This window comes from Alexandromys fortis, unplaced genomic scaffold, assembly GCF_014885135.2.
Source record: "Alexandromys fortis isolate MF-2015 unplaced genomic scaffold, M_Fortis_MF-2015_v1.1 scaffold_91, whole genome shotgun sequence".
In the NCBI taxonomy this organism is placed as follows: domain Eukaryota; kingdom Metazoa; phylum Chordata; class Mammalia; order Rodentia; family Cricetidae; genus Alexandromys; species Alexandromys fortis.
In genome coordinates, this window is record NW_026067968.1 from 5,908,586 (window position 1) to 5,929,619 (window position 21,034).

Below are 21,034 nucleotides of genomic sequence, written 5' to 3' on the forward strand. Positions count from 1 at the left end.
AGGGTTACAAACATTGGCTGCTTTTCCAGAGGACCCGAGTTCACTTCCCAGTAACCACATGATGACTTGCAACCATCTGTAATGAGATCTGGTGCCCTCTTCTGCCATGCAGGAATACATGCAGGCAGCTGTACATCATAAATAAATCTGAGACCGGGCGGTGGTGGTGCACTCCTTTGATCCCTGCACTCAGGAGGCAGAGGCAGAGGCAGGCAGATCTCTGAGTTTGAGGCAAAAAAGAGAGAGAGAAAGAAAAAAGAAAAGAAAAAAAATCCCCTAAATTAAAAATATTTTAAAAATCAAGCTATAAAATTATACAGATGGCATCATTCATTAAAATGAAAGTGCTAAATTGGTGTTGGGGTAAATAAATATGTGCTTAACGACATATCAATAAAAATGAGAGCGAGAGCTCAGCCGTTAAAGGCTAGGCTCACAGCTAAATATGAGTGATACACACAAAATTTAGTCCATTGGTCTGAATTTTGGCCAGGACAAATTATTAGGAACCCGAAGTGCATGCATGATGCACCTGTTGACTCGTTCTAGTGGTAGAGGATGGGTCCCTGGTGCACGTTACATTTATTGCAAACACTCTTTTTTGTTTTTTGGTTTTTCAAAACTGGGTTTCTCTATGTAGCTCTGACTGTCCTGGAACTTGTTTTGTATACTAGATTGTCCTTGAACACAAAGATCTGCCTGCCTCTGCCTTTTGAGTGCTGGGATTAAAGAAGTGTGCCACTACTGCCCAGCAATTTTTTTTTAAATATTTATTTATTATTTATTATGTATACAATAGTCTATCTGTGTGTATGCTGAAGGCCAGAAGAGGGCACCAGACCTCATTACAGATGGTTGTGAGCCACCATGTGGTTGCTGGGAATTGAACTCAGGACCTTTGGAAGAGCAGGCAATGCTCTTAACCACTGAGCCATCTCTCCAGCCCCCTGCCCAGCAATTTTTTAAAAATACTTATTGCTATGTGTGGTTTTGAACACCTTTAATTCCAGTATTTGGGAGGCAGAGGCAGGTAGAGTTCTGTGAGTTTGAAGCCAGTCTGGTCTACAGATCAAGTTTCAGAACAGCCAGGGCTGTTATACATAGAAACCCTGTTTCAAAACACCAAAAAAATTATTTTATGTATATGAGTGTTGTGCCTGCATATATGTATATGCAGCACATGAATGCCTGGTACCTGAGTAGGTCAGAAATGGGCATCAGATCCCCTGGAACTAGAGTTACAGCTCATTGTGAGCCCCCGTGTGGGTGCTGGGAACCAAATCGGGGTCCTCCACAAAAGCAACAGTACTTTACCACTGGGCCATCTCTCCAGCTCCCGCATATACTCTTCTGTGTGGGTTGGGTATGTCATAGTTTTATAGGAATACCAAGCTTGAGAATGGGAAGAGAAACTGGTACACTTGATGGCTTTGGGGAAACTTTGAAAGAGATATGGATGAGCTACTCTAGATGTCAAGCTTTTCATTCAAGAAGCAAGGCAGACCACAGGCTCAGACTCCAGAGCAGGGTTAGCAGGGACGGACCTACATTCATCACATTCTGTTCTGTAACAGATTATATCAGTTGCCTCATGAAATTGCAGCAAGGATTAAAGGGAGAGTGGACGGAAGTGTGGGACACAGGCAAGCTGCAGTGGGAACCATTGATCGTCCTCAGAACCTAGGCTATACAGCTCTGGGTGCTGTGTACTTGTGAAGGCGTGGTGGGGCCTGGGTCGCACAGGGTGCCAGGCGACTTAGTGACCGACACACAGTAGACAGAACAATGATTTGTGTTAGTCTGCAGATTCTTAGAGCTGATATTAGGAGCTGACAATTATCTCTTCAAGTCAGTCCATGCCTGTTTTTTGTTTTTGTTTTCTTTCTTTCATTTTTTTCTTCCGATTTTAGTACTGGGAAATTTGGTGCTTGTTTTATACCAGGACTGTGTAAGCAAAGTGACCTAACCCTGTATGCAGCCCGGCCTGGGCTCCGGCTGTGGAAGGCTGATGTCCATGGGACCGTTCAAGCCACGTTTATCCTCAAGGATGTCTTTGCTGGAGGAGTCACACCTTTTGAGCTCTACCCTCGTCTGGAGCCCTCTGATGGGGGAAGTTGCAGCTCTCCTGAGAAACACCTGGGGCTCGTTTCGTGCTTCTTCCGGGAAGGCTGGGTGTTGAGCTGGAATGAGTACAGTATCTATCTTCTGGACACCGTCAACCAGGTGTGTGGGAGAACTGCACCTGCTGTGGGGTCACAGGGCAAGAGGAGGGTGCAGGTCCATAGGTGTTCAGCCGTTGGGCTTCTGGAAAGAGGACAGGAGCAGCATTAACTGATGCTTGCTTGTTTTTTCTTTTCCTTTGAGACAATCAAGGAAATCAAATGGAGCTCGGTAATTTTTGTAGATTTGAAAAATAATTTGCTTTTTGACATCCATAGTCCTACTCTCCCAAGAAATTAGATGTTTCTGGGGGAGGTCTTTAAAGCCCCAAATTAAGCATGTTCATTATAACCTTTCTAGGTTGTTTTTTAAAATTATATTTATTTGTGTATGGTGTATATGTGTGCTTGCACACACGTGTGCAAACTTGTGATTACACTTGCATGTCCTGGCACTTATGCAGAGGTCAGAGGACAACTTGTGGAGTTGTTTCTCTCCATCCACATCGGGTCCCAGGGATTGTACTCGGGTCATCTGGTCTGATGGTCAGCACCTTTACCTTTGCTGCCAAGTCTCTCAGGAACCCACTCTTCCCATGCATGCATACATTTTTTTTTTGTTTTTGAATTCAGGGTATTTGCGCATGTTGAGCACATGCTCTGCCTCTTAGCTACACCCCTCACTTCTGGGTTGTGTGTTTTGTTTTAGTTTGACATTTTGCAGTATGTGGGGTTGAACTCAGGGCCTCATGAATGCTAGTCAAATGCTCTACCACTGAGTTATATCATCAGCCCTGTTTTGTTTTTGTTTTTTACTTGTTATTTTGAGATGGGACTCACTAAGCTGCCCAGGCTTGTCTTGAACCCTTCCTGTAGCTCAGGTAGACCTTAAACTTGATCGCCTTGACTCAGCCTGCCAAGTACCTGGGATTACTCCTGTGCCGCTCAAACACGACAGAAACTCTGAGGACTGACTCCCAGGCCTCACACACAGGTGGTGCCTGTCCAGGAGCAGGGTCCCTCCCTCCAGTGTGCTCGTCCTCTGTTGCTGTTTTTGTTTTTGTTTTTGTTTTCCTTATTTTACTGTGCTTCTTCTTATCCAAAGACAACTATATTATTTTGCCTTTTTCCTTTTCTTTTTATAAACTTACTGGCCTATCTTAGCAACTTCGCAGGATCGTTAACTCACGGTAGAAAACGAGTTATGCCTGAATGAGGGTGATAAAAGGTCACTCCTAGAATCTAATTTAGGACTTTAAATAAAGTTGTTTGGTTTCAGTTACTTCTTGTTCTAAGATCAAAGCTTCTGGCCTGCCCCTCTCCCTACTCCGCCTCCAGAATCCAGGCCAGGCTCTCTTCCTCCACATGAGCTCTGTGGGCTTGTGGCACAGCATCTTTAGAGAGAGCATCCGCAGAGAGTCAAAATCACTTGCCCCCACTAACACCTCCCTAGCTACCAGCCGTGCTTGATGACGCTTGGTGCAGAGGTAACTTGGCGCTGTAAGGGGTCCTCACCTTCTAACCCTTCACTTGTTTATTTGGATTCTCCCATTATAGATGACTTAACTTTCCTCCTGGGTTCCTGTTGAACTTCTTAATTATTGGCTTTAAGACATGTTGCAATTATGCATCAGTTCTTTTCATCTGAGCACTTCCCCTGTGCCTCTCATCGCAGGTATAATTAACTTCACTTCATATGCAGGGAAATGGAGACACTGTGTCTGAACAGACACTGCCTCCACTATCAGAGTCTGCCCCTCCCTGAAGCACCATGATTGGCAGCTTTGGGAACCTAGTGTCTTGTTTCCAGCTTTCTGTCAAGGCTGCCTAAAAATTAGCCTAGGCTCAGTCTTTCCTGTGGTGAACTAATCTTTCAAGCATACTGTCAACTGAAAAGCAAGAACTGGTTTAGATTCATGTGGACTCAGGAAAGTCCTTTGCAGTACCACCTGCTTTTAGGCAGGCATCTTTTTCCTTCTTTTCTTCACTCAAAAGTCTCCCATAGGAAGACACACAATAGGAGCACTTGTTGGCTGGTGTATCACTCCTAGCCAGTCTAAGAGATGCATGGCAGAGGTTTGTGCTGTCGACCATTGAGGAGTCTTAGTCGTTGCTCAAGCAGCACTTGCTGAGGCTGAGGCTGAGGCTTCCCAGTGATCAGGAAAGGAAGCTCAGCAGGAGAAAACCTGAGCTGTGTGCATAGCCCACAAGGAGCAGGCTAGGCTTTGGCACAACATAGGTGGGATGCCAGGCAGGTCAGAATGTCCAGACCTCCTGCCCTGACAAGGAGTGTGAGCTTCGTGTCATAAGAAGGCTGAGAACAGCAGCTCCAGGAAGAGAATGTCTGAGAGGTGGGAGAAACTGTGCACCTCAGTGGCCCCAGCATGGCACCTCAGTGCTGAGTTATGTGGCTTACGTCCCAGATATCAATTACTACCCAACTAGGGATTAAATTACTTTTAAGAGTTCTCCAGTAACTGCCATAATAAAATCCAACAATTATAGTTATTTGGATTACCACACCTGCTTGATTATGTTTTTGTTTTTATTGCCTTGTTTCATATTTGTTTGTTTTTGACAGGCCACCGTTGCTGGTTTGGAAGGACTGGGTGATATTGTGTCTGTTTCCTGCACAGAAAATGAAATATTTTTCCTAAAGGGAGATAGGAACATTATAAGGATTTCAAGCAGGCCTGAAGGACTGGCATCCATAGGTTTGTATTCACCGCAAGTATGCTGTGTGTGCTGAGTCCTTACCACAAGTCCTGCTTGTGGTAAGATAAATGCAGTTTAAAACAGCTGAGTGCCTTTATTCCCAGCATTCAGGGAAGCAGAAGTAGGTGAGGCCAGCTGGCTCTTCAGAGGAAGTTCCAGGACAGCCAAGGCTACACAGAGAAACCCTGTATTGAAAAACAAAACCAAATAACAACAACAACAGAAAGAAAGAGAGAGAGAGAGAGAGAGAGATAATTTGGGGTTTGCTTAAACATTGAAGTATTTGGAGCCTTAGGATCCTACAAACGTTCAGGATGCTTGTCATGGAAATGTCCTCTAAGATAAATATGGGGCAGTCTTTCTGTGGGGAAGCTGCCTTTAAATGTGAAGGTGTGTGGTTGAGTGAGTAGGAAAGAGAAACCAGAAACCACTCTCCTGTCTGAGGTACTGCGTGTAGTTAATGTCTTGAGACACAGATCTGTGTAATTTTAAAACAATGAAACTTGTATATACATATCTTGCCCTAGACACAGACTGGTGTTTGGGATTGATGTTTTCCCCTGTGCTTTGGGTGGTTTTTTTGTTTGTTTTTGTTTTGTTTTGTTTTTGATGCAGGGTTTCTCTGTGTAACAGCACTAGCTGTCCTGGAACTAGCTCTTGTAGACCAGGCTGGCCTTGAACTCACTGAGATCTGCCTGCCTCTGCAGGAATTAAAGGCGTGTGCCACCAACTGCCAAGCTCCTGTGTCTTTTTGACTGCTGTTACGTGGCACTTGTGCAGAACATGGTACCCAGTAGATACCTGGTAGTGAAAGGATGGCTGCGCTTGTCGAAGTGCACAGCAGTTTCTTGCTGACAGTGTTAAAATCGAGGCCCTAGCCCTGGGGATCTCAGTAGTGCTATGTTGAAGGGAGGGAGGTGCCACTGCGGGGGGACATTTACTGGCTCTTTATCACAGGGACCCATGTCACCCTGCTTTCTGCTTGCATTGACACTGACCTCCTATGTTCTTCTCTGTGGTGAACCTATCCTAGTGGGAATTTCACTTCTCTTCCTTGAATTTCAAGGAATTTGATTATAAGACACATGCATTTTTAATGTCTCTTAAATATTACGGTATAATGAAGGCATAGTATAAATAGGAAATTTAACTTAACTGTTCTTGAAACAGAAAACTTGATGAAGAACTTGTCAAATGGAAATGAGAAGTGCTTTGTGTTTAGTGCTGTTCTGTTACTGGTGACGTTTACAAAAGACAACTGCAGTTCATTATTTTACTGATTTTAATATATGAGCTGGCTGAAGCACAAAGGCCCCTTGAGTCTCTCTGGGTTTGGGGTATTTGGAGTTGCTCAGTTTTTATCAGGAGAAAGTCCTGGTTGTCCCGTGACTGCTGGTGCCCAGGCTAGCACACTGAGTGATGCACACCAATGTCGCTGAAAGCACCACAGTAAAACTAAACTCTTCTTTCTCAGCAAGAGATGGTCTGGAGACGCGGTGTTCAGAGCAGGTCCGTGGGCAGCATTTGGAAAAGTCACTCGGGGACACTGTTTGTGAGACAAGGCTTCGAGGCTCTTCTGTGGCCAGTTCTGTGGCCAGTGAGCAGCGGAGCAGGAGCAGTTCATTCAACTCCACGGACAGTGGCTCTGGACTGCTGTTGCCCGGACTTCAGGCCCCCCCTGAGCTGGACCAGGGTGGCCAGCCATCCTCACAGAGATTCAGTGTTATCAGCTCTGAAGACTTTGACCAGGAGCTTATTGTGAAACCCATCAAAGTGAAGAAGAGGAGGAGGAAGAGAAAGACAGGTACTGTCCATGGACAAATACACACTGACTCATGCAGCACCTAGGCCTGGACCTTTGGGGGTCTACCAAGAAGGAATGATAGTTCTCACTAAAGGGGTGCTTGCTGCACTTGGTGGAACAGAGGACTTCACACATTGAAAGCACTCGCCCCACAAAGTGACAGTGCACACATACACGCATAGGCATCTGTGTAGGACTTGTGTTGGTAGGGCATTTATCCATGTGGTCAGGCCCTGATTAAATGGTCTGGAGTTTTCTTTTTTTATTTTTATTTTTTTATTTTTTGGTTTTTCGAGACAGGGTTTCTCTGTAACTTTGGAGCCTGTCCTGGAACCAACTCTGTAGACCAGGCTGGCCTCGAACTCACAGAGATCCGCCTGCCTCTGCCTTCCGAGTGCTGGAATTAAAGGCGTGCGCCACCACCGACTGGCAAGTTTGCTCTTTTTAATGTTTAAGATAATATCTACTTGTCTTGGGATTTTTATATCTGTGAAGAGACACTATGACCATGGCAACTCTTATACAAAAAAAGACATTTAATTGGTGTGCCTTGATTACAGTTTCAGAGGTTGAGTCCATTATCATCATGATGGAGAGCATGGTGGCGTGCAGGCAGATGTGGTGCTGGAGTAGTATATAGTAGCTAAGAGTCCTATATCTTGCAGGCAACAGGAAGTAGATTGAAACACTGGGCAGCATCCTGAGCATAGGAAACCTCAAAGCCCGCCCCCACAGTGGCATACTTCCTCCAACAAAGCCATACCTCCTAATAGTGCCACTCCCTATGAAGTTATGAAGGCCAATTGCATTCAAACTACCACATCCATATATACCATTTATTAGACCAGAGACCCTACAGACATATGCACAGTCATTGAAACAGGGATTTATGCTGGTGTATTTGTTGGACACCTTCCATTTTGTGTTGACATGTTACCAAATATTTGATTTAACTCAGAACTTTTTTTTAAAGGTGGATCTCTCTATGTAGCCTTGGTTGTCCCAGAACTTACTGAATAGATCAGGCTAGCCTTGAGCTCACAGAGATCTTGCTGCCTCTTGCTCTGGCTGGGATTGAAGGTGTGCACTACCCTGACTGGCCACATAGAACTTTTTGAACTACTCACTCCTTGGTGCCTATTGATCCTTCTAGCTAAAGGTTATCACATTATTGAAGAAAAACATTATTGAACTCTTACGCATTTTTTTTTTTTTTTTGGTTTTTCAAGACAGGGTTTCTCTGTGGCTTTGGAGCCTGTCCTGGCACTAGCTCTGTAGACCAGGCTGGTCTCGAACTCACAGAGATCCACCTGCCTCTGCCTCACGAGTGCTGGGATTAAAGGTGTGCGCCACCATCGCCCGGCACTCTTATGCATTTTGACAATTAAAAAAAAATGGCCTATGTTGCATGGTGCTTCATCCCTACCCCACTTTCCTAGCATTTCTTTAAGGAGGCTTCTGGGCATTTCTTCATTTCTGACATGAGATAATTTCTACTTTTTTTTTTTCCTCCAAAACGGGGTTTCTCTTTGAAGCGTAGCCTGTCCTGGAACTTGCTCTATAGACCAGGCTGGCCTCCAGCTTAGAGATCCTCCTGCTTCTGCGTCCCAAGTGCTGGGAGTACTGCCCGGCTTCTTCTTCCTTTTATGGGACTGTGGTCTCTGTAAGTCGTTGAGGCTGGCCTGGAACTTACTATGTAGCTGAGACTGGCTTCAGACTCTTGAGCTTCCAGTCTCTTAACTCCCAAGTTCCGAGACTATAGAGATTAATTTGTGCCTTACAGAATAGCCTTCATTTAAAATAGTTCTTTCTTCAGCCAAATGTTTTCCCATACTCTGGTTATTTACATGGATTCATGCTTTATTTTGAATTTTCTCATTTTAAATTAGAAGGTGGAACCAAGAGCACCTGCCAAAGTTCCCTCGAGTCAACTCCCTGCTCTGAGTTCCCTGGTGAGAGCCCCCAGTCCTTGAACACAGACCTCTTGTCCATGACCTCAAGTGCTCTGGGCAGTAGTGTGGATCAGTTGAGCACAGGATCTCCAGACCAGGAGAGCAACCCCAGTGCTGAGGTGAATGGGATCATTCAGGAAGACAGTGGCCCTGAAGCATTCAGTGTTCTGGAGGTTCCTGAATCTGCCTCTGACCCAGTGGATGAAGAAAATGGTACTGGAAAGAAAATTTACCAGTGTGACCACACACAGGACATGGGCCTGCTCAATGGAGTGTTGCATTTACCCTTTCAGCCAGGGGAGGATGGGGGAGGTGATGACATCGTCTCAGGACCCGAAGAGGAGCCTGGTGCTGTTGATGGTGTACATGCACAGGTATGCCTGTGGAAACAGGAGGTGAACACCATGGAGCTCAGTGACCCCCAGAGCACTTTTTCTGAAGCTCCTCTTCTGGACTCCCTCACAGTACCTTCTAGCCTCAGCTGGCCCCCAGGCGCTGAGCAGTGGCTGCCTGGGCTTGGAGCTTATGAAGTTAGCACTGAGGAGGCCAGCCTAGAACCAGACATTCTGGCCCATGTGGACGTCCCTAGCCACCCAAGCTCAAATCCTTGGCATGTAGTCACCAATGATTATACAGATCACAAAGAAATGCCTGCTCCTGAACAGGTGACTCCTCTTGTCTCTGCCTTGGTGGCCAGCACCCATGAGCATTGGCTGGACAAATCTTTCCAGGACCAGGCCGTGACATCCAGTGATGAGGAAGACATTTATGCCCATGGACTCCCATCTTCATCCTCAGAGACGAGTGTGGCCGACCTTGGAGCTGGTCGCTGTCTGCAGGACCTGAGCCAGCCAGGGACTGATGACACCACACTGCTCAAGACAGATCAGGTCTGTGTGCTGATGGAGGACGCATAGCTAAGGTGGCAGCTGCGGCAGCTTCTTCTTTTCCTTTAAGGGGCATTCTTGGCTCATTTATTTTCCTTCTTATGGAAGTCATATTCTTGCAAAACCTGCAGCTCTGAAGTCTGTGTTTGGGGCAATTTCCTTTGCAGGGGCCCTGAATAATGGGAACTGTAGTAATTCTGACCCTGCCCAGTTGACCTCTTACTGACAAAAGTGGTGTCTTGCAAGGTCAGACCATTTTGGGCAGTTAAGGTAGCCTGAGCCATTAGAATACCACTAGGCAGAGGACTGTTTGCTCTGGGCACATATAAGGTGGGTAGTTCCTGCCCTTCTCCACAGTCCATTGACTCTTTGCAACATCAGTATGAATTGGGGCCCTTCCCAGAAATGCTGTTTCCTCAGCATCTGCACAGTGCCCCCAGGACACCCTGCAGAATGAAACCCCTAATCTGCTATGGGGCTTCTCAGCCAGTGTAATTTATTGTTCTTAGGACTTTTATATTAAAAATTATTTTTTTTAAAAAAACAAAAACAGGGTCTCACTACATAGCCCTGGCTGTCCTAGAACTCACTATATAGACCAGGTTGGCCTTGAACTCAGAGATCCACCTGCCTTTGCCTCCCAAGTGCTTGGGTTAAAGTCTTGCACCACCATGCCCAGCCCTAAAAATGATTTCAAGTACTTATTTTCTTTATCATGTAAATCTTAGCAAATGTATTTGTCTTCAGAACTAACTGCTTACACTGCATCCCCACATTCCCTGCCTTCAGAGCTAAGAGCATGTGATGTGTATCAGTTCTCACCACATACAGGTCTGTGCTGAGCACTAAGTCACTCCTTTAAGAGCAAAACAAACTGGAACACAGGTGCAGTTGTCCCCATTGTATGGAGAAGGAAATTGAAGCTAAGAAAAGTAAAGTGATGTATGCACTAGGTCACATTACAGGTGACATTCGGAGTGGCCCAGGATTCTCTCCCATTCTTGTGTTGTCTCAAAAGTGAATGGGCCAGAAGTTGGACTGCTTGTTCAGCATCCTGCATTCATCTCTCAGTGCATCGCTCCCTAAGTGCCCTAAATGGCAGTGCATGTGTTCATGCTGGGGAGCTCAGTGCAAGTGACAGCTAGCCGGGCACATGTTTAGAGGACCAGGTGAATGGGACTTGAACCGAGTGTGAGCTGTGGGAAGCCCCAGCAGGAGGTCACCTGATATAGAGTATTAGCTGGCAGATCATAACTGTGGTATATGTTAGGACTACTTGGAAGCTTAGGAAAGCCCTCACCTGTGGAGAATGATCCTGGACCTCTGAAGTTATCTTCTAAGTTTTGCCACACCTGTTCTTGCTCTAAATAGCAGAAAAGGTTAGAAATGTTGCTTGTTTTGTTTGGGAGAACAAGGGCTAGAAGAAAATTTGCTGTTGTAGAGAAGAGGTGGATACCATTCTCTTTCATACCCTAGCTTCTGCATCAGGTATTTGTGCAACTACATAGAATAGCTTTGACTTTTGAACAGATCCCTGGCAACATGGGGCCAGCATGACAGGTCATGGGAAATAATGCCTGCTAACCTGAGTTCCATGTCTAGGTCCCCTGTGATGGAAGGAGAGGACCAGCTCACAAGTTGTCTTCTGATCACCACACGTACGCTATATTACACTCATGTGTGCACATACATAATTACATTAAATTATTGTAATAAAAATGAGAAAAATATAGCAACAAAACCTTAGTGTACAAAATTCAGACAGTGTCTCTTCCACATTTCCCCCAGCTGGTCCCATACAACACGCCAGGTGTCCAAAGGTTAGAACAACGTTTGAAAAACTAATGAGGACAGTGGTAGTGTTGTTCCCATAGTACATCTGTCATAATTAAGTACTCAGAAAGTTGATTTTCATGTGTGTGTTGATGAACATGCCCCCTTGTGTAAAGTAAGGTATGCGTAGAATAAAGCCAGGTCTCTTATGGTGTGATGTCATGCTCTACCAGCAGGTGCAGCCTGTAGCCTGTGTGGAGCATGTGTGCCTGGAGAGCTATAAGCATAGCCCAAAGTACAATCATAAACTTACTTATGCTTTTTTTTTTGTTTCTGTTTTTGTTTTGTTTTGTTTTTTGATTTTTTTGGTAGGACTGGGTAATTCAGTTGTATGGTTTCTGAGTGTGGACTTACTAGTTCTGTGAAGTGGTTGGATACACCTTCAAGCATTACTTAGGAAGGGTGCTGTGCCATGAGAAAGTGTTATCCAGGGATGTTATGGGGTCTTCCATGAGAACCACAGCATCTGATTCAAGAATGTTTTCTGAGGTTGGATCCAAGGAGTGCTTTAACAGTCTGCCCACATCTCTTGTTGGTAATAGTATGATGACACTGTGTCTCTTGTCACAGAACTCACTGGCCTTTGTCCTTGTTAGTTTGCAGAGAGCTGGATGGGCTACTCGGGTCCTGGCTATGGCATCCTCAGCTTGGCGGTCTCGGAAAAGTTTATCTGGTGTCTGGACTACAAAGGTGGCCTATTCTGCAGTGCCCTTCCTGGTGCAGGGCTGCGCTGGCAGAGGTTTGAAGATGCTGTCCAGCAGGTGGCAGTCTCTCCCTCAGGTTCGTCTCCCAGCTCCCATTTCCCAACCCCCAACCGGGCTCCCAGCTCTCAGGCAGCTCTCCTCTGGCAAAAGCATGCTGTCATCAGATGGCCCTTCGTGCCAGCTTAGGCGGGTTCTGCAAAGATCATGAATGCTTCCTTTGACACTGACCTAGAGTAATGGGTATTCAGCATACTTGCTTGAATTTTTGGTTTTCTTATTTCATTAATTGCAGTGATAACACATGAACATATTTTTGTAAGCTCTACAGATAATTTGAATATTGAGTTTTTTTTTAGTTATGTTGGCACACTAAATCCTCATAAAAATAACATGTATTTCTGTTTGTCAGTGTTGCTATAAAGCAGCTGAACTAGTGAAGACAGGCCTGTGGATGTGTGTTGGATGTGTTCCAGTCATTCGATTTCTTTTTCAGAAGTTTTTCCCTGACTGCAGTAGGGAAAGTCCTCAGGTTTTCATGCCATCCTTTGGCATTTTAGTGAACCCAAGGAGACTTTTAGAGTACAGCTCTTTGGCCAGGCGGTGCTGATGCAGGCCTTTAATCCCAGAACTCCTGAGGCTGGCCGCGAATTCAAGGCCAGCCTAGGCTACTAAGTAAGTTCCAGGACAGCCAGAGCTGCTAGGCTGAGATAATTCTCTTATCTACCTAGACTTATTTACTTGTTTGTTAGTTGGGTGTTTGTTTGTTTTGTGTTTAGACTTGACCTTGCTATCTGTCACAGGCTGGAGTCAATCCTGCCTCAGCCTGGGGTTACAGGCAGAACCCCCACTACACTTCATTCGCTTTTTCCTAATGCTGGATATATGTTTACCTCTTCTGAAGCAGTGGAATCACGGCAGAGAAGCAGCAGAAGAAAGTTCTTGTTAAAATGTCAGCTTATTCAGGCTCATTTGCTCTTTCTCTGCTTGCTTGAAAGTCATTTTCCCGGCTGAGAACGCCATTAGGGGCGTTGTGTAATTGTATGTCTTACTTTTTCTCCTGTTTCGGTCACATACTTTTGGAAGCATTCTCTTGGCTATTTAGAAACATTGGTTCTCTGCTGATTGTATTGTTTTTTACTTTCCAACCATTCCTTAGTTGCTCTGGTTGAAGCTATCTGTCTCTGTGAAGTCTGGTTTTTTTTTGTTGTTGTTGTTGTTGTTTGTTGTTGTTTTTTTTTTTTTTAAATGGCTGCCTTCCAGGCTCACATCTTTGGATACCTCCGGGTCTGTGCTATGTGGTGTTGCAGAGTAGGGGGTAGGGGAGGAAGCTATATACATGAGCAGTCTGTAGACCTTCTTGGTTAGCTCAGTTCATATTCATTCCTTAGTGATTCTTCACCTCCCCCAATGTCATAGCCTCCTTCTAAGAGCCATTGACCTGCCCTTTCCCCTTCCCTTGCCTCCTCTTTCTGTTCCTCTGAATTCTTTTCATGACAGCATGCCCACCCATACTTTCCTGTAAGTGGTCCAGAAGAGGCCCTACCCTGTGAGTCCCCAGGGTTAGTATTTGGGCACTAATTGTGCCTCATTTAACTGGTCAAACCTACAGTACTGTCACTTTTCTCCCCGTCATGAGTGGCCGTCTCTGTGCTCTGTGCTGGATTTCTTCTCACATCTAACTTTAGGTTAGTCCCAGAAGGTAGAAATGACTCCATTTTTCTATTGAGGAAAATGAGGATTGGATACATTCACAATGATGTCCAACAACAGACAGCTGATGGTTTCAGACTCTGGCATGGTAAGCTCTACTCTGAGTTGGAAGCTGTCCCTTGCAGTGCCCAGAATGGAGTTTTTGTGTAGGTGATCTCATGTTTGTTGAGCAGTGAGTAGAATCTTTTTTCTCCTAGGGGCCCTTCTCTGGAAGATTGAGCAGAAATCTAACCGTGCTTTTGCGTGTGGCAAAGTGACCATCAAGGGAAAGCGGCACTGGTACGAGGCTCTGCCCCAGGCTGTGTTTGTGGCCCTGAGTGATGACACAGCCTGGATCATCAGGACCAATGGAGATCTGTACCTTCAGACAGGTACATTGTCCTTGTCATTTGCTGAGTCTGCTGCTAGTCACATTCTGACTGCAGTCACGGGATACAGAGACCGAAAAACCTAGTTAAGTAAAAACATTTCTAGAAGCCCAGTGTTTGCCATGGAAGGGCAGTTCTCCCACCCCACCCCACGGACTGGGCCTGTACAGGAGTGAACAGATGATTGAGTGCAGTGCAGAGTGTCTTGCAGGAGCAGCGCCCTGTGCTCCTGCAGCTACCTACCGCTGCCTTTGCATACCCTGCAGTATCCATTCCTAAGAGGAATGAGTGATAGGCAGGACTCGACATCCCCTCCCTTTCCCCAGCTGGTCAAACCCAGAACCTGTACTTGTGTTTACATGTGAATTCAGGGGAAAGACAACAAGAAGTAATTCGCTGTAAATAGCAGATTGACTCGTCCTAGGAAACTGCCCTTAGGGAAACCTTTAGCTGCTAGAACAGGCACAGTGGGACTTGTTTATTAAAAATAAACTGTAATGAGTCAGTGTTTGTGTACTGTCAGCACAAGGGAAATGTCCAGCAGCGGGCAGGGGTTGTGTTTGGGCTGTCAAGAGGCCATATTGGATTTCCACGAAGAATGGTGTAGCCATTTAATAATCCTGATTCTGGGAGCTTGGTTTCATCTTTGGAATGAATCATCAGTCAGGAAAGCTCCTCATTGAAAGCTCATTTCTCATCTGGCTGTCCAGGTGTGTAGGAGCCTCACACTGGTGAGCAGCTCTACCAGCTTCATGGATGTGTGGGGCTGGAGCCTTGAGTTTAGTTAGTTCTTGTATCTTTGAGTGGAAATGGGCTGCTCTGAGAAACACTTGCACATCCAGCTTCCAGGGCATTCAATTTTGGTCCTGGCAGAAAAAGTGATACCTAGAGTCTATAGGTAAAGAGCAGGTGGCCTCCTAACCATTATGCCAGAGCAGGCACCAGAGCAATTTCAGATTACCCTGACCCTCCCCAGACCTGCTAGATTAGTGTGGGCTTGGCGAGGGTTTGCAGAAGGAAGTCCTGCAGGCAAATCCCTGCAGCTGCATATGCTATAGGTGCCTTTGTGCTTGTACTGCTTCGGCCTGCTTGTAAGCCAAGGCTGTGGAACATGAGGTTTAGATGTTAGCTGTTCTGCATGCTCCCTCAGTAGTTGCCTTTGACCTCATGTAGGTGCATGACACACATTACTGAAAGGCCTCAGAGATGTGAGGGAAGTATTTAGAGCCCTGACTGTCACAAGCATTGCAGTATGACAGATCTCAGGTTTTACCTGGGGAGTGGGGATTTGCACTTTAGCTGGGTAGCCCCATACTGTAAGCAGAGAATGGGAGCAGAGCTGCCTGAGCTGCTGGGTCTGCAGCTGCAGATAGACCCCTTGTCGCCCGAGGCCCTGAGGAGCACAGCCTTGCTGGCAGAAGGGAAGCCCTCCATGCTCTTCTGCTAGGCTGCTGCTTTCCTTCCCTGGGCTGCCCTGTCTTGAGAACTTCTTAAGCTACTTTGGAACACCAGAAAATTCTGAATTGTATTTCTTTACTCTCCAAATGATACCCAATTTGCCTCAGACAGATGTGAACTTGAAGCATAATTTACTTTTGTTGTTGTTGTTGATAAAAATCTCAAAATGGAGCCAGGCAGTGGTGGCGCATGCCTTTAATCCCAGCACTCAGGAAGCAGAGGCAGGTGGATCTCTGTGAGTTCGAGGCCAGCCTGATCTACAAGAGCTAGTTCCAGGACAGGCTCTAAAACTACAGCGAAACCTTGTCTTGAAAAACCAAAATAGATAGATAGATAGATAGATAGATAGATAGATAGATAGATAGATAGATAGATAGATAGAAAGAAACAGTGTCTATTATGGAAACCCATAGATAGCAAAAATACCCCCAAAAAAAGAAAATCGCAGATCAGCATAGGGTATGACATGCTGCTGATGAGTCTAAGTCTTCTCCTTTCGCTACAGGTCTCAGTGTGGATCGGCCCTGTGCCCGAGCTGTGAGGGTTGACTGCCCCTACCCGCTGTCCCAGATCACTGCCCGGAACAATGTGGTATGGGCACTGACGGAGCAGAGGGCCCTCCTGTACCGGGAGGGCGTGAGTAGCTTCTGTCCTGAAGGGGAACAGTGGAAGTGTGATATTGTCAGGTATGGGACCCAGCACTGTCACATTTATCTCTGACCAGGCACCTAAGTGAGCCGTGTCTGGCAAAGCCAACACCTACAGGTTCCATGGTGATGTCAGCCTTGACAGGTTGGCCTTGGGAATACTCCATGCTCCTTGCTGGCATCACATTGCAACATGTGGTAGAGCTCAATTGGTAGAGTATTTGCCTAGCATGCCCAAGGCCCTGAGTTCTGTCCTCAGTGCTACATAAATTGGGCTAAATGGCACATGTCTATAGTCTCATCTCTTAGGAGATACAGGCAAGAAAACCAGAGTGCTTTGGATACACATCTCAGAGAGAGAGAGAGAAGAAAAAATAAGTGTATCCCTGAACATTAGAGTCACAGTTCTCATGATGTCCATTCAGAGCTACCTGCTGTCACATGCTTCTGTTGAGAGTCTGTGATGGTGTAGCTACAAATGCTCATTTGCATTTTTATCCTAGTCAGTTGAAATTATTTGTTCTGGGCAGCGGGGGGGGGGGGGGGGGGGGGGGGCATACCTTTAATCTCAGGCCTTGGGAGGCAGAGGCAGGCAGATCTCTGAGTTCAAGGCCAGCCTGGTCTACAGAGTGAGTTCCAGAACAACCAGGGCAACACAGAGAAACCCTGTCTAGAAAAACAATAAAACAAAAAACAAACAAAACCAAAATTGTCCCTTATGTATACCAGATCAGGATGGTGTTGGTTAGGTTCAGCTAGGCAGTAAATCTTCACAGAACCCTTGCTGGGAACAACAGGACTCTGGGACCTGAGTGTTCCAATATGGTGAAGATGCAACCCTTCCAGCTTAGTGGGAGGCATGCAGCAGCCAGTTGGGTGCCAGTTGGTGTGAGGATACTGAGAAAGAAGGAGGGCACTTAGCAGCGGGGCACAAGCACTGTTGCCTGCCAGCAGTGCTTGGGTAGGCAGCATGCCAAGGCTAGCCTCAACTGAGCCTTAAAGCTGCCAAGGATGTCCCCAGGTGGAAGAAGTAAAGGTAGATGTAGGGAGATCGCTTGTTCATTTCCTGGCCACCCAGACTCCCGAAATAATCACACAGAAACTATATTATTTGCAGTACTGTTTGGCTAATAGCTTAAGCATAGTGCTTACATCTAGAATTAACCCATTTTTATTATTTTATATTTTATATATTAATATAAAATGTTAAATATATTTAAAATTCATATTTAATATACTTTATATTATTGTTATATTTTTTATATTAGGTTTGTGGCCTACCGGCAAGGTTCCAACTAGCAACTCACGTCTTTCCCCTCTGGCAGCTACATGGCATCTTGCAACTCTGCCTTCCTTCTCTTAGCATTTAGTTTAGTTGTGTCCCCCTCCCCCCCACCCAGCTCTATTCTGCCTTCTCACAGGCCAAGCCAGCTTCTTTATTCATTAACCAATAAAAGCAACACATATACAGAAGGACTTCCCACACCAGATAGACTCATCAGAAAAGATAGGCCTGCCCAGAGATAGCTATACATCACAGCATGCAGGGGAAGAGGAACAGGGGATGTAGAGGTGCTCTTGACCTAGGTGCCTGCTCATTTGTGACTGGTAGTTTTTTTTTTTTTTTTCTATGAGCTTTCCCCACCATCTGGGCTTTTAGTGTGCCTTTCCAAAACAGCCACATGTATGGACAGCATGTATTACCCAGCAGTGTAACTTAGACTCTCAGTTTCTTCCTTGTCACTCAATAATTCACTCTTCTGAGCAGAATCCATTTCTTCTCAATGCCAAGCCTGAACAGAGACACTCAGTGAGGTAGCCTTCTGTATATTGTGCCTCCTGGGTGGAAGCTGATGCTGTTTTCTCTCACTCCCAGTGAAAGGCAAACTCTGGAGCCTGTCTGCATAACTCTCGGGGATCAGCATACTCTCTGGGCATTGGACATTCATGGAAAGCTGTGGTTCAGAACTGGCGTGATTCCCAAGAAGCCTCAAGGGGATGATGACCATTGGTGGCAGGTAGGTGATGGTACTTTCTGGCTTAGAGACCCATGGTTTCTGCCTTCTCTTTTTCCTTAAAAAACTGGATTAAATTAGTAGTACTGCTTCTAACATTGGGTGGCTAGACTTTCCTGTGGCTGAGTATACTAAACACACACACACACACACACACACACACACAAACCTTTCCCTCATAGGAAATAGCTTGTAAAGTTTTCTTTGCTTTGATACAGGCTGGAATTTATTTATTTATTTAAATGTTATTTAGGCATTCATCATTATAGGCTAAATAAACCCAGTGACATCCATTTAAAGAAAGACCTGGGTAATAATGATGTTTAATTCTGAACAAATGGTGCTAAGAAAAGAGACTAAACAATAGGTTTGAAACCCAACCCACAATTAAAACTCATCTATCTCTACTTGCTTGAAAAGCCTTTAAGTAAATGATATTTCAACAAAGAACAAAGAACTGAGCATTTTCCCACATGCTCCCACAGAGGAGAATACTGTGAGAAGTAAGGGGTGGAATAAAGCCAACTTCCCATGGTTCCAGCCCAACTTTGGGTGGATTTTGCAAGGAACATCTACTTTTCCCTCTTGGTACCATGGTACCATTCAGGGTTAAGCTCCTTACCCCCCACATTGGACCTAAGGTTGATCTGACAGATGTACAGTGTGATGCCTTACCTCTATGTCTATAATTAGATATTCTAGGTGATATTTGAGGTTATATATAATTTAACCATATACTTATAGCCATATGTGAACACTCACATGTATACAGCAGATATATATCTGTGCTAAATTCCAGAGAGAATTTTTCATGTGTCTATGTATAATGTGCATACATATGTATGCATATGTGGGGGCATAGGTGTATATGTGCATGTGTCTAGCAGCCAGAGTTGATGTTGAGGCTCCTACTTGATTGCTTTCCACTTTATCTACTGAGGTAGGGTCTCTTGCTGAACCCGAAGCTTGCTTACAGATGTGGCTAGTCTAGCTATCCAGCGTGAACCAAGAATCTGGTCTCTACTTTTCAAGTACTGAGATTACAAGCAGGTCTCTTTGCCTGCCAGTATTTTACATGAATGTTGGGGATCCAGACTCCAGTCCTGACACTGGTGTGCTCAGCACTTTACCACTAAACCTTTAATCTGTTGGTTTTGCATGTTGAGGTGCTATGTTTAAGCCTGGGCCATGTTCTACCATTGTGCTACATCCCCCTATCCCTAAGTAGCACAAAGAAAACTCTATCATTTTTTCATAACACATGAACTTTAGCTGGACAGAACTGTCATGAGGCATAGAAGCAGAGTAAAGTAGTTCCTTGCTTCTTTGGCTCTTATGTTTGTCTGCTAGGTGTTTTCTTTCTCTTTCAGTCGAAGACCTGCTTACAATGTCTATCTGTCTGGGGTGTCACAGGCTTGGTGAGTGACTTTGGTATGGTCACTGCCAGATCTCCCGTGGGCATTGGCCCTGGGTTGCATAGCATATGCACCTGAGTCTCTAAGTGGAGCTCATTCTTCAGCACTCAGGGAGTCACAAAACCAGGCTGGACAGAACTCAGAATGCTAAATATGGCCACAGGCTCTGCAATGGGGCTATCTATTCCAGCTTCAGTGAGGAGAGCATTCACAACTATCCTGTTCCTTCACAGACAGAAGGGCGGCATTTAGGCGTGATATACTAACTTCTAATGATTTATTTCGTGTTTATTTTGTTTTTTATAAATTTAAGAGCCCTGTAATACTTTCACTTAGTATTTCATTGTATGAACTGGGCATGTGTCCTAGGAATATTTGGCGTTTATGCCAATGTCTATGATAAATAAATCCAACAGGCAAAAGTACTAGAGAGAAGATGGAAGATTGCTCAGCATATTGAAGTGTCTGCTAAGCCTGATGACCTGAGTTCATTCCCTAGGGCCCACAAGGTGGGAGAGAAGTGACTCCTGACAGTTGTCCTTCTGCATGTGTGCTGTAGCATGCATACCCACACACATACATAATACATACATAAATAGAAATAAATGGGATGTAATCTTAAATTACTGCATAAAGTTATGCTGAGCCAAGCTTGTACCTGCTTCATAAAGAGCTCTGACACAGGGCTGGAGAGAAGGTTCAGAGGTTAAGAGCACTGGCTTCTCATGCAGAGGACCTATGCTCAGTTCCCAGCACCCCACCCACATGGTGGCTCACAACCCCTGTAACTCCAGCTTCAGAGATTCCTGTGCCCTCTTCTGGCCTCTGTAAGTACCACACTGGTATACACACACACACACACACACACACACACAGACACACACATGCAGGCAAAACACTTGGACACATAAAATATAAATAATAATTTTTAAAAATTTTAAAAAGAACTCTGTCACAATTGGCTGCCAGTAAGGGAGAAGTTTCCTTCAGGGAGATAGTTGTCCCAAAGTGTCTCTAGAGCTGTCTGTACAGAGACTTTTCAGGAATGTTGTCAAGGGTTACACATCAGAGCCAGATGGATTCCAGAATCTTGGGATTATCTTGCTTAAGCTGATGTAATTGGTAATATTCACAATTATAGCTTAAGTCATTGCATCACCCAACTGATAACCTTTTTTAATGCTCATATTATGATTCTAACTGTTATACATTATTGTCTATTGGCAGCACCTGAATTTTAAAAGGAAATTATTCTTTATCACTCTGACTAGAGTAAAAGGTTTCTTAGGTGAGGCAGGTGCTATTTTAATCAAAAAAATAATACATAAACAGACCCATGTGATGAAAAAGTAGGATAAGGTGACAAC

General features: G+C 45.1%; 1 protein-coding gene across 3 annotated transcripts in view; it reads left to right on the top strand.

Annotated features, from left to right (window-relative positions):
• Window positions 1–21,034, top strand: part of Tecpr2 (tectonin beta-propeller repeat containing 2) — a 97,990-nt gene that overhangs the window by 45,461 nt on the left and 31,495 nt on the right. For all 3 annotated transcript variants that reach the window (XM_050154621.1, XM_050154624.1, XM_050154623.1), the window contains exons 6-13: window positions 1,911–2,223; window positions 4,741–4,873; window positions 6,349–6,678; window positions 8,568–9,520; window positions 11,947–12,130; window positions 13,962–14,135; window positions 16,096–16,276; window positions 18,114–18,255. In XM_050154621.1, the coding sequence (XP_050010578.1) occupies window positions 1,911–2,223; window positions 4,741–4,873; window positions 6,349–6,678; window positions 8,568–9,520; window positions 11,947–12,130; window positions 13,962–14,135; window positions 16,096–16,276; window positions 18,114–18,255 (2,410 nt within the window). The remainder of the gene's footprint in view (window positions 1–1,910; window positions 2,224–4,740; window positions 4,874–6,348; window positions 6,679–8,567; window positions 9,521–11,946; window positions 12,131–13,961; window positions 14,136–16,095; window positions 16,277–18,113; window positions 18,256–21,034) is intronic.